The sequence below is a fragment of the Lactuca serriola genome, chromosome 8, assembly GCF_051521515.1.
Source record: "Lactuca serriola cultivar US96UC23 chromosome 8, Lser_US96UC23_V15, whole genome shotgun sequence".
In the NCBI taxonomy this organism is placed as follows: domain Eukaryota; kingdom Viridiplantae; phylum Streptophyta; class Magnoliopsida; order Asterales; family Asteraceae; genus Lactuca; species Lactuca serriola.
In genome coordinates, this window is record NC_136415.1 from 67,121,865 (window position 1) to 67,136,446 (window position 14,582).

Here is a 14,582-nt window from a genome sequence, read left to right on the forward strand (position 1 = left end):
ACCAATCGAGATTCTTACTATAATTGGTCCGGTTTCTTATAAACTCAAACTATCGCATGAACTCAGTAACATTCATCCCACTTTTCACGTCTCAAATCTCAAGAAGTGTTTGTCTGATAAGAATCTTGTAATTCCACTTGATGAAATTGAATTAAACGAGAGTCTACACTACATAGAAGAACCAGTGGAGGTTATGTATAGGGAAATAAAAAGAACAAAAGCAAACTGTATACCAATAGTGAAGGTTCGCTAGAATGCCAAACGAGGATCTAAATTCACTTGGGAACGGGAAGATCAGATGAAACAAAAATATCCACATCTTTTCCCTAATCCATGAGTACCACTTTAGAAATAATTTTGGGATGAAATTCCCTATAACAGAGGAATAATGTAACGACCCGTTATTTCAAATCAATGTAATAGTTTAGATTAACTTGTAACTAGTTTTTATAGTAATAAAGAGAAATTTTTGAACACTATGTGCATTTAGTTATTTGATTCTCAAAAATAAATTTTTAAATAAACATATGAGGAAAGTCGTAGTGGTCGTGACAAGGATTCCGTAAATATAAAGAACATCAAAATCGGAGTTATAACAAAGAAGTTATGACCTATTGAAGATCCGCGACAAAACCGACAAAACGTTGTATGACATAAAAAGTGAAATAACAATAAAATACTTTTTATCTTTAACGATCTAAATGAAAGTCGTAGAATATGTCAAACCGAGAGCGTGCATAAAAAGAACATCCAAATATGACTTCGTGTGACGAAGTTATGATTTTTCTAAGATTTGGCATAGCAGTATGCAGCCTGAAACTCGAAATTTAGATCAAGCAAATTTTGGCCAAAACAACCTAAATGAGAATCAGAGATCTTGTCAAAATAAATCCAACGGTAAAAAGACAGTCGAAAACGGAAGTCGGAGAAAGAAGTTATGAATTTTTAACGGAGTTTTCCTGTCCCGGCCTTTTAAAAATATAACTTAAAAAAAAAACTTAAAATTAGCCGATGGAGTTTAACCAAAAGTTATAAAGCATGGTCTTACGTATGCGTGAATATAAAGAACGTCAAAAACAGAGCTCATATGCGAAAGTTACAAATTTTTGAAGTTTCAAAAATTGAAGTATGCCTCGCGTATAAGGAGTACGCCCAGCGTACTCGAAAGCTAGGCCTCAGATTGCACACGTCACCCTTACCCTCACATGCAACACATTTTATACATGTCCGGGACTTCAGATATTGATCAAAGGGACTACGCCCCGCGTAAGAGACGTACGCTCAACATACTGCTGCTTAGAATAGTACACCCAGCGTACAAGAGGATTACGCCCAGCATAATCATACTAGCCTTGATGCATATCTCGTAGCCTCGCCAAGTCCAAACTTCCGATAAGACTCAAACTAGTACGCCCTGCATATGAGATGTACGCCCAGCATACTAAGGTTTACACTAGTACGCCCAGCGTACCAAGAAATTACGCTTAGCGTAATACTCGACCTCAGCCTCTTATAAATAGGTTGCGAGGCATCTGGGTATTGTTTACAAAATTCAACCTCTCTCTCTCTCTCTCTCACACGCACACACATTTAACACCATTTCAAGCTACTTTTAACCCCCGAAGCCTAGAAATACCCCCATAACACCCGAACAAAGCTAGGGAGTCCCGAAGTCCTCGAGAAAATAATCTCTTCCAGTTGAAACTCTGCCCGCGTAAAGCCCAGTTTTTCATCAAAACCTCTCGGTTTCGTCAAGAAAAATCATTCCTAGAAGCAAAACGTTGTCCGAATCACCACTCATCAAGTGAGTTCATACCCCAACTTTTTCATAAATTTTCACTATTTTAGGGGGAGAAAAACTAGTTTAAAACACAAAAATATTTGTGTGATTAAATATAAATGTTTTCAATATTTATTTAATGATTACTATCAATGAAATTATATATTTATGTATGTATAAATAATATAATTAGGGTTCAACAGACTTAGAATTGATGATTTGATTCTATTTCCTACTCCTTGTTTGGTTGTGGGCTTGGAGTAGAATTATTTATTCGACCGTCTGTTTAATCAAAAGTTATATAAATATTATATTTATATAAGTATAAATTAATGTGTTAAAAATCAATAGTTTTTCAATAATTTTCAGTTGAAGATTTCAATACAGAAACAAACATATAAACTATAATAGGTATAGTTATGATTCAAGCATACTATTTTACAAGTTCAGCTTACAATCGAGAGACAAATATATCAACTACAATAGGTATTGTTTATGTGAAACATACTATTTTATAAAGTTCAGATTACATTACAGAAAACAAACTTATAAACTATAATAGATATAGTTATGAGAAAAGCTTATAGGTTATCTATTACAAAGTAACTTTTCATTATTATACACGTAAGCATCAATATGGTTTTTGTGAGACATTGTTCAGTTGCTTGACATTTAAGTGATACTATTAAAGTCCTGATATTATAACCAGAATCTCCGGACAGAGAGCGATACATATGTGAATAGATCTATACGATAATGACAATCCCGCACTGAAACTATTTGCTATAGTTAGGTTGGTATGCCTACGAGTCACAAATGTCGTTATAGTTCCAACACCTTCAAAGAGTCATATCAGGTTATAATAACTTACAAAAATATATTAAACAATATGTTTATTCTATAAATAATTAAACCAAGGAGTATGAATACAAAGTACAGGTTTTACAATAATACGATTTACAGTGTTACATTACAATTTACAATTACAGCTGGTGGAGCCAGGCACACTCACATTTATAAGGTTTTAAAAGAGTACAATTAATGAAATTGGAAAACAGTCTTCTTATAGTTTTATTATGAGCTATAACTATGTTACACTATTTCATAGTACAACAATACTTACACGTAATGGTTTTATGGTATTAAAACTACTCTTAGTAATATTAGAAAATATTGGATTTTCTAGAACAATAAACAAAACTACTATTTTAAAGAAAACAGACGAACTCACCAACTTAAATGTTGATACTCTCTTTTCAAAATACTTGTATTCTCAGGGAACCAATAGACAGGTATTTTCCCAGGATATTTTAGAAGACAGGAGTTGTGCAAAGTCATGTTTTCTATCTTATATATATATATATATATATATATATATATATATATATATATATATATCTTTTGGTGTCAATATACAATGATTGAACACACATGTAAAACTTTTACTTTATAATATAATAATTTTTGTACTTTGATTACTATAATGCATATGTTGAGATACTTAACATGAAGTCATCCACCCCCGGACGTTTCTGCCGCTCCGGTTTGGGGGTGTGACAAATTTTGAGGAATAAATCTAATTTAAGTGGGGAAGAGTTGTACCACTTAGTTTCAGATTGCTTTATTATTCGGGGTTTTGGCCTAATCATCAGTTATCATGAGGCTTATGGCCACGGGGAAGAATGGATTTGGTCCTTTTTGGATTTGGGCGCTATAGTATAAGTCATTCGAATGCTCGATGGTGTTTCGGAGCCCAATGGTATAATCATAATTTGTTAGTTTAGGCCTTTATGAATTTTGGGTTCTTTTCGGGAAGTTTTAAGGCAATGGTGAGTTGTTATAAGTGTAGAGCTTCTCGTCACCTTTCCGTGGATATAAAGTTCGTTGCACACAGACTTGGGACGAAGGAGTTAGAGTCGAATAAAGTTTTGGAGTTTGGAGGGACATTTCGTACACGGGGCATACTGGATGTGTACACGGGGTGTACTGAGCTAAATGGTTGCGGGTGATCCTTAAGTACGTCAGGCGTACTAAGGGATAGGCGGGGCACACTCTGTTCAGCCATAAAACGCTAATTGTTGGTCCTTAACCCTATTTAAACCTCATTTCTTTCATGAGCCTCATCTTTTATCAACCTCTAATCCTCCTAAACCCTAGAAGTCGGCCCTTAGCCTTTATCTTGGTTCTTTTAAGCCATTGTGAAGGATCTTGGAGTATTTTGTGCACTTTTAAGAGCTTGGAACTTGTTGAAGAATCACCACCAGGAAAGGAGTTTGTAGATCCATAGGTTTACCATCTTTTGCAATCTATTGAAGGTAAAAAGCTTTGATCTTGTCATATCCTTGGTTAGAACTTCTTTTGGGTTTGATTATGGTCATTTTAGCCCCTTTGGTTGGTCCTTGTGAGCTAAGGTTTTTCAGAGGCTTGATCTTGTATATCTAGATGTTTTAGGTGTCCCAAAGGTATAAAATGTGATCTATATGGTTTATTCAGACTCATGCATGTGTTAAGACCCTTCATTAAGCTCTTTTGAGCTCTAGAGTCCCATTAAGCCATGCATGCAAGAAAATTTGCCAACTTTACGTGATAAGTCATTCATGGGAAGCATATCTAAGAATTTAAAGCAAAGACTTAGGTGGTTAAGTGCTTAATGGAGAAGATTAGGTTCAGGGGAGTACGATGGGTGTACCCATCTGGTACGTTGAGCGTAGTGACCCCAAAGGGTGTACGCTGGGAGTACCGGCTGAATACAGGGGGCGTACTCGACCTATTGAGCTTTTCTTGTTTTGTTGACTTGTTGTCCATGGAGTGTTGACCAGAAGTTTGACCATGTTTAAGCATTGGTTATTTTAGCCTTTTTGGATATTAGGCCATCTCGGCTTAGGCCCATGATTGGTTTGGGCCCAATTTGGATAGTTGGGCCTTAGTGGGCCTTATGGTGTCATTTCGGGTTTAGGCTATCGTTTAGGCTTGGATTGCTTGGGGCTTTGTTGGGCCATTTGTAGATAAGTGTTGGGTTTGGGGAAAAGTTATTCGGCTTTAGGATAAGGCCCATGTAAAGGTTTGGGCTATATTTGGAAAATTAGGCCATAAGTGGGCTTTGGATGAGTATTTGGTTTGTAAGCCTTTGATTGTGAGTTTGGGCCTTAGTATTGGACCAAACTAGGTGACGGGTAAAATGGTTTTTATACCCCATATATGGATTATTGGATTAGGTATTGGAACCCAAATGTTAATTGAATTTTTTCATGTTTATTAGCGCGGGGATTCTAGCGGATCTGCAGTGAGAGATATATATTTGTGGGTTCAGCTATCGAGGTGAGTCTCCTCACTGTACTATGGGTCGAAGGCACCAATGATGACCCATTTGGTTTATGTATTATAGGAAGACCCGGGGTGGCCCTTCGCATCTGTATGCAAGACTAGAGTCTGAACTCTGGCAGTTAATTGGTTAAGTAGTTGTAGATTGTATGCTAGTTGTCTTTCTGTTGCTTGCATGGAAGACCAAGAGGTGGTTCTTAGCCGTTGTCTATGAGACCCAGAGTTTTGGACCCCAGCTTAGCAAGAAAGACCATGATACAGCTCGTAGCAAATGGCAAGACTATGGTTGGCACAAAGCACCTACTATTGTATGTTTGATATGTACGACTCGTATGATATGTATGTTATGTGGTATTTAGGAACTCACTAAGCTTTGTACTTATAGTTTGAGGTCTATGGTTTCAGGTACTTCCGGTTTGAAAGGGAAGGGTTCGGCTTGATCGCAGCGCTTACACCCGTGTTTTCTGCAATTCGTAATTTTGGGAATGAGCTCTGATAATTGGTTTATTTTGAAATACTTCTAAATGTTTGAATAAAGGATAATGAATGTTTGAATATATGTTAAAAATGAAAATCTTACCCTATACTTTTTGAGACGTTACAGCGAATGTGGTAGTGAAGGTGGATGAAGTGGCAGAGTTAGAGGTTGTAGTGGTTGTAGAGGCAGCAATGACGATGGTGGTGGGAAAGGTTCTTTTTTGTTCACATTTAGTCATTTTCTTTTTGTACACTATATATTATCCAACTTGTTGAAACTGTTCACATATTATCCTTTTACCTATAGTAGGTCACAAGGGTAAAATGTGAACAAGTTAAATAAGTTAGATGGTATATTGAATACAAAAAAATGTGACTAAATGTGAACAAAATGAACAGTTCGTTACCCTCATAAGTCATTTTATCATATCATATATGTACACATGAGTCATGACAGTTTATTACGCTTTATTTCTTACTTAGAATGATGATACAATTTAGTTCTTACCTAGAATGATGAGTTGATATGGAAGCTCAGTAGAACATTTCAAAAAATACGACGATTCTAATTTCCAAGAGGGCATGTCTAAATATAAGAACCAAAGAAGAAGACAAAGATTCCAATTTTTTTTTAGAGAGAGAGAGAGAGGCTCATAGATGAGAGGTCCGAGTCCAATTTTTTGAAAAAAAAATTCCATATTTTTAGGGTTTTTATACTTTTCCAACCAAAAACTAATATTGTAAGTTCTACGTTTCGTAATCATAATGGTGATTATTAATTTGATTTGATTAGGTAAGAAGTAAAATATATATATGGAAACCCAAATTTTTTTATGTACATCTTTGTGAGTGGAATAGTATGTGTATCCCACGAATTGACAATTTCTGTGAGTGATGATATGTATAGTAGCACCCAAAAAAATACATAAAAAGGTATCGTTGCAAATTAGTCAACACCGTAGAAGACGGTTGCAGAAAGCACTAAGCCTCTAAGGTTCGGTTTCTCCCCGTCTTCTAAAAAAATCATAAATCCCTTAATCATTGCCCCTTCCCTTCTCCGTTCGATTCTCCCTCCTGAATTATACATCATGAATTTTTGGTTGCACACTATTTTTCTCATTATTGAATTTATCATAATTAGAATTAACTTTTGTGCCTAAAACTATTAGAATTCAGTTAAATTTTCCTTTACGAGGAGTTAAATATCCTTCTATAAAATTTTCCTACTTTTCTTCCTACTCTCTGGATTATGATTGGTGTCATAATCAAAAGATAATATAATGAAAAAGAATGAGTGGATTACATTTGGAAATCAATTAATAGATAAGAAAATAAATTTAATTTTCCGTTGTATATGATGTATGTGTATGTATTGTGGAAGACACAATACATGCCCTTGGCCCAAGTCTAGTGGCGGGACAACATGGGACGTTGTGGGTACTAAAGCGTCTCCATAAAAATTGTTTTATATATATAAAAAAAATATTTGTAAACATGTTTTACGTTATTGTATCCCCAGCTAAAAAATTTGTACCATCCTTTTAATGTCTGAGATGGCATAACCACATAGAATATATATTGACAATGTTTGTACCCCATATCAAAGTGGAAAATAGAATTATTAAGGTAATTAACTTTTCGGTTTGTTTACATCTGGGTAACTATCTTTTTTTTTTGTACACATGTAGGTAACGAACTTTTTGGAAGTGTTCACATATGAGTATTATGACCGGCTGTAGCAGGTTACATCCGCTCATAATGGTCATATGCGAACACTTCTAAAAAGTTTGTTACCTAAATGTGTACAAAAAAAGATAGTTACCAAGATGTGAACAAACCGAAAATGTAAGAGTAAATTACACGAATGGTCCCTATTCTTTGGGTAGTTTGTGTGTTTGGTTCCTAACTTATTTTTTAACTCGGATGATACATACTGTTTATTTTTGTTGTGCGTTTGGTCATTGTCTTAACTCAACTTCTATTTCTTTTCCATTTGTAATGACATTGACGTCATCACCATCCCTTTTTTTCGGTCATTCAACTTCGGCGAACCAACACCACAACCCTTCTATGGGGTTGTGGTGGTTGGAAATTCAATGAAGAGACAGTGGGTTGTGGGTGATAAGAAATAAGTTAGGGACCAAACGCATAAATTATCCAAACCACGGGACCATTCATGTAATTTACTTTTACCTTTTCAGTTTGTTCATATCTAAGTAACTATAATTTTTTTTATACATCTACGTAACGAACTTTTTGGAAGTGTTCACATATGACTGGTTATAACCGGATGTAATCTGCTACAACCGGTCATAATAATCATATGTAAACACTTCCAAAAAGTTCGTTACATAAATTTGTAAAAAAATAATAACAATAATAAATAATTATCCGGATATGAAAAAATCAAAAAGTTCATTTCACTTAATAATTTTGTTTCTTTATCAAAATTCATGGCTGTTCCAACCCAATATTGCCCGATGACTAACGTAGAAAGTGGGTTTTGCCGTTTTGGTGGTCGAGTGGTACCAAATGTGCCGTGTACCATGCATGCTCCGATCTAAATCCAAATTCTGGAGCAAAATGTTGGAGGAAGAGTGGACGACTCATCAGGTCAACAGTCAACCCTTAGCGTGCTCCATCCGTCACACACACAAATTCTTTGAGAAACTGAATATATATATATATATATATATATATATATATATATATATATATATATATATATATATATATATATATATATATATATATATTCGAAGTGAATTAACAATTCTCCAAAGAAAACATCAATGGAGGTCGTTCATTATTTATTAATATTTGGTCTCCTGATGTCTGATTTGGGAATTTATAGGGCACAAGACAGCATAGCAGCTGATAAAGCTATCCGTGACGGACATACCCTTGTTTCAGCCGATGAAATGTATGAACTCGGGTTTTTTAGTCCCGGAAAGTCAATGAACCGGTATTTGGGCATATGGTACAATAACAAATCCCCACAGACAGTGGTATGGGTTGCTAACAGGGAGACACCAATAACCGACTTGTCTGGTGTGTTCAAAGTTGACACCAACGGATCCCTATTGGTTATCGCTAGTAGCAACAACACCATCATCTGGTCATCTAACCCTGGCCCTGTATCTCCCACAACCATAAATCCAGTGGCACAACTTTTGAGCTCTGGAAATCTGGTTGTAAGAACAACCGGCCAGGAAAATTTCATCTGGCAAAGTTTCGATTACCCTGGAGACACGTTCCTTCCCGGGATGAAATTCGGAAAGGACCTGGTGTCTGGGTTAGATAGGCGATGGTCATCATGGAAGAGCCTCGACGACCCTTCACCTGGCCCGTATATACTGTTCATGAATATAAACGGGTTCCCTCAGTTGTTCGAAGAACAGGATTCTGTTCCTCTCTCAAGGTTTGGACCATGGAACGGTGTTACCTTCGATGGCATGCCTAGGCATATTTCAAACGCGTTATTCACACACAACTTCGTTTTCAATGATAAGGAGGTGTACTATGTGTACACACTTGTTAACAGTTCAGTCGTGACGCGTGTCTACTTTAGTCCAGATGGTGACGTGTTACGACTGAACTGGATCGAAAGAACACAGATGTGGTTCCTATATTGGAAGGGGAATAGCGACATGTGTATCCGTTTCGGACAATGTGGTTCATATGGAAGGTGCGACGCTAAGAAGTCACCTCTTTGTAGTTGTATGGAAGGGTTCGAACCTCGAAACCCGGACGAATGGAGTGCCTCCCAGTGGTCAAGTGGGTGTCGCCGTAGAACAACTTTAAGTTGTCCGGATGGAGATGGATTTCGAGTGTTTAAAAACGTTAACATGCCAGACACTCGGGGTGCATGGTTCAATAGAAGCATGACACTTGGCGAATGTGAGACGGCATGCAAGCAGAATTGCTCGTGTACAGCGTATGCCAATATTGATATTCGAATGAACGGAAGTGGATGCTTGCTGTGGTTCGAGGATCTAATGGATGTCCGAACAGTGGATGAAAGCCGGGACCTTTATGTAAGAATAGCTGTCTCCGACTTGACAAGTAAGCTGATCATTTTTCATGATAATAAACAACTTTCAAAGGCCTAGTTAATTTGGGTTTTTAATGTGTATTTTTTTTTTTTTTTGACAATCTTACCTGTTCTTTCAAGTAATAGTAGTTCATGTTCGTTCAAGGCTTCAAACATAATTAACTTGTTATGGTTTTGCTAATAGTTCAATCAATCCCGGAATTTACCTCCAGACCTGTTTCCAGCAAAAAGAGGCAAACAATCACAGTGGTGGTGTCGATTTTATCTAGTCTTGTTATTGTGATATTGATTTTGGCAATCATGTATGGTTGGAGAAAAAAGAAAAGATCCCAAGTGAAAATACCAGGTAATTCTGTGATTGTTTTGGTTATTTATAGAGTAAATATCAAAAACAATAATTTGGAGTGTGAATCTTTCATTAACATATATTAGTTTGGTTTGTTACCATTTGTTGATGTACTAGTGAAACCCATTGATGAAGAGTATATCATGGAGAGTCAAGATGATGATACAGAGTTAACGTCTTTTAGCCTGTCTGTGATATCAAAATCCACTAATGATTTTGCAAATGACAAAAAACTTGGACAAGGTGGTTTTGGTCCTGTTTACAAGGTAAGAATCTTAACAGCTACCCGTAGTTCTTTTTCTTCTTATAAACGTTTCATTGATTTTATATTTGTTAAAAGAATCTAATTTTTTTGTTCAATATCTGAAATACCTTTTGATCTTTAGGGTGTGCTCGATGACAAACGAGAAATAGCTGTGAAAAGATTATCCAAAACTTCAAGACAAGGTCTTGGAGAGTTTAAAAATGAAGTTGAATTCATTGCTAAGCTTCAACATCGAAATCTTGTAAAGCTTTTGGGATACTGTATTCAAGGAGATGAAAACATGTTAATATATGAGTACATGCCTAACAAAAGTCTAGACTCATTCATATTTGGTACAACTCTACTTAATATGACACATGTTTCTTGCCTTGCTTGCTAGCTTTTCAAAAAAAAAAATTCTTAAGGTAAATCATACTGATAACTTATATTGAGCAGATAAAATCAAAAGTCCGATACTAGGTTGGTCAGATCGTTTTAACATCATTCATGGGATTGCTCGAGGACTCCTCTATCTTCATCAAGATTCACGATTTAAAATTGTTCATCGAGATCTTAAAACAAGCAATATTTTGCTGGATGTTGACATGAACCCAAAGATATCAGACTTTGGTCTTGCAAGAATGTTTAGAGAACATGAAAATGAAGCAAATACGAACAATGTAGTTGGAACTTTGTAAGAACTCATAAATTAACCATGCAACTTTCTTTATAAATTTTACTTCTGCAAGATGTTTAAACCTCCATAAATTTTGCTTCAGGGGTTACTTAGCACCAGAATATGTTGTAGATGGGACTTTCTCGGAAAAATCTGATGTCTTCAGTTTTGGTGTTCTTGTGTTGGAAATTGTGAGCGGGAAAAAAAATAAAGGATTCTCTCATGAGAATGACAGTGATAATCTTCTTGCACATGTAAGTTTTGTAACCCTTTAATGGGTCTTTTTTAGTTGTTGGACTAACACGTTAGTGTATTCTTTTTAACATCCAAACTTTCCCCATCAAGTTACAACTATTTGCAAATTTGTCCATCAATTTTTTCTTCTATTTCTCCAATGCGATTATTCTTTTAAATATCATAGAATAAAATTTAGTTTACATAGAAGATGATTGTTGTTGTGTCTTATTTCGGATTTTTAGGCGTGGAGACTTTTTGAAGAAGACATGGCACTGGAGTTGCTTGATCCGCATATCCGTGAGTCATGTGTAGCCTCCAAAGTATTTCGGTCAATACATATAGGTCTTTTATGTGTCCAACATTTTGCAAAAGACAGACCAACTATGTCATCTGTCATTTTGATGTTTGATAAAGAAGGTGCATTGCCTCAACCTAAACAACCTGCATTTTTTGCAAAAGGAAGTTTGCCACAACTTAGTCTAGCTTCCGTCAATGACATCACGATGACAACATTAGAACCTCGATGATATGTGTTCATGTCGAGGTGCATTTGGTGATCATAATGCTAAGTTTTCTTTTTCACATATATCATAGACTATTAGACAATTAAAGTACTCTTATATTAGAGGGTCATGAGTATAAATATATCTCTTATATATGTACTCTTATTGTAATCATGGTTATACAATAATACAACATTACTGATTACAAAGTCAACTTGGTATCAGAACCTTACAGCATACCGTAAAAAGCATCTACCAAAAAAAATAAAAAAAAGTCGATCAAAGGCAAACAGCGTTGATCAAGCAGTGCTTCCATCTCTTGCTTCTGTCGATCTCCACAATGCCGCCATCTACAGTAACATCCAATTTCTTTTTCTTTTTTACTTCTTTTTGTTGCTAATCAATGTCACTTACAGTCTTTACCCCAGCAGATAAAACTCTCCATTGTCACCGTAAGTTTGGTTTCACTCTATCTCCTATCAATTATGGTTACTGGAAGGAGATGGTCCAACCATTTCTTCTCACCAACAAGTTGCTTGTTCAGTTATATTGATGGCACAATTCTATGTCCATCGATTACTACCCCATCTTCATCATCAGGCAAAGGAAAATATGGCACAGTACAACCCCAACAACCAAACCCATATTACAACACATAGGTTTCCAATGATGCTCATATATGTATGTTCCTCGTTTCTACCATCTCTGAGTCATCACTCGGGCTCACCTGGGCTCAAGAATATTTTGATGCACTTGCCAATATAGGTGAACCAGTGAAAGAAAAAGATTTAGTGATGCTAGTTATCTCGGGTCTAAGAGAAGAATACAACGGGTTGAAGTCAGCCCTTCTTGGTCGTCAATTCACGACTGCCTTTGAAGAACTTCATGGCTTGTTATCAGAACATGATTACATGATCAAGAAACCAGCAACAGACATCTCTCCAGCACAAGCTTTCATAGTTGTCACAAACAGTCACACCTCAGTCGTTCATGATGCTACCTCGTCCACTCCCCCAACTGTCACACCCCAAAACCAAGAACGGCGGAAACGTTCTGGGGCGGAGGACGTCATGTACAGTATCACAACAATGAAAAGTAGTGAACAAGCAACAACATCATCCATTGCATTAATAATATAATTTTAATACAAGTTTTCTGTCAAATTATAATAGACACTAAAGTATAAACAAAATGAAAGACGAGTCTTGATCGAGCTCCATCTTCTCTAAACCTTGCATCGGTACCTGTCTATGGTTGACCTGAGGATACAAGTTATTTTGAAAGAGAGTATCAGCTTTAAAGCTGGTGAGATCATAAGTATTTTAGTGTCTTAATTTGTATGTAAGTATTTGTATGTATATGAATTGTAAGTATTGAAAATGTATATGAATTGTAAGTATTGAAAATGTATATGAATTGTAAGTATTGAAAATGTTTGTAAAACAATTGTAAACGTTTGAAAAACCCTAGAAATCCCTATGATTCCTACTATTATAAAAGGGAGTCTTCTACCAAGACTTAACTGTTCTAAATGTAGCCTTCTACCAAGGCATCTAGTGTCTGTGTGTGTGTCTCTTGTAAGAGTGTGTATTTTTCCCAAATCTGACTATCATTAACCAAAAATATAGTTTCTACATTACCGTGCGTCGTGTGAATGTTCACGAAGTGAATGTAATGGGAAAATGAAATAGTACTATGGTGTAGTGTCGAACTACAACCGTACCAATTACCTCAAGTCTAGGGTAATTCTTCTAAGTGCTGTAGTATTTGTAATAAATAACTACATCGATACTCCTATTGCCTTATTTGAGGGATAAGGTATAATGTGATGGCTAGATCCCAGGCTAGACGCTCCCCTGTCAAAGGGATTTTGAGACCTTTACACGCCCATGCATATATGCATGTCGTGACACATCCACATTAATATGATCATGTATACCCGATATAACTATCACAATTGCATTGTGATTCATCGGTATAGTTAGATCCTGAACTTGTTCCATGCTATAGCACCTAGTGATGTCTGTCCTATCATCGTATATGTAAACATACTCATGTAAGTGTAATCATGTAAATGTACTCATGAAGATGTACTCATGTAGATGTATCTATGTAGATGTACTCATGTAAGTGTATATATGTAAACGTATTCATGTAAATGTACTCATGTAATAGTATAGTAATGTACTGTAATGCTCTACGTATGCTAGCTATAATGTATGTTCTCTCTATCTAGCAAGTATTGACTCATGAATGAACTGACTCATTGTATGATATCGCGTTCTAGTAATAGTTCTAGTATCTTCCTAAACTACCCATATGGTAGCTTACTAGTAATCTAACTGGTACGTATGAACATGGATGTATACCCTTGCTACCCAAGGGCATTGGATGAACTGGAAGGACCTTTATGATTATATATGTACATATGATATATAACAAATATTTAAACAACCTTCGGACGGATACCCGATGTCCCACCAGGCCACATCTCAAGCGCGAAAAGGAAATAGGGTGGATAGCCTTCCTAAGTATTTTAAACATTTCTTATATAACTATACATATATAGGCATGCAATTTATAATATAAAAGCATAAAATAAGTTTTGTAAAACCTTTGAACATAGTTATTATCTAAGAAAAGATTGACTTGATGTCAATCTATAAAACAGGTTGGAAGCATGGGTTTAATAAAACAGTTTAAGTATAAGGAAACATTTGTTTGAAACACAATTGTAAATGAGTTTGAAATGAAACATACAGAGTAAAATGTACAGTTTAATAAGGAGTTTTAAACATATGAAGTGTTTATGAAAAACACTTGAAGGAAACTGTTTGGTAAAACGGCTAATGAGTAGCCAATCATTTGAATGTTGCTTACTAATCACATGTGATTGATATAGTAACTAGCATGATTCTACTTGTATCCTCCCCCCCCCCCTAAA

General features: G+C 35.8%; 1 protein-coding gene across 1 annotated transcript; it reads left to right on the top strand.

Annotated features, from left to right (window-relative positions):
- The first annotated feature begins 8,353 nt into the window (after positions 1 to 8,353).
- LOC145068648 (G-type lectin S-receptor-like serine/threonine-protein kinase At4g27290) lies at positions 8,354 to 13,022 on the top strand. The gene is made up of 7 exons (XM_079015649.1): positions 8,354 to 9,643; positions 9,817 to 9,978; positions 10,096 to 10,244; positions 10,365 to 10,575; positions 10,679 to 10,916; positions 11,002 to 11,152; positions 11,378 to 13,022. Exons 1-7 carry the CDS (start codon positions 8,371 to 8,373, stop codon positions 11,660 to 11,662), a joined length of 2,469 nt encoding a protein of 822 aa, XP_078871775.1. The 5' UTR covers positions 8,354 to 8,370; the 3' UTR covers positions 11,663 to 13,022.
- Positions 13,023 to 14,582: the final 1,560 nt, after the last annotated feature.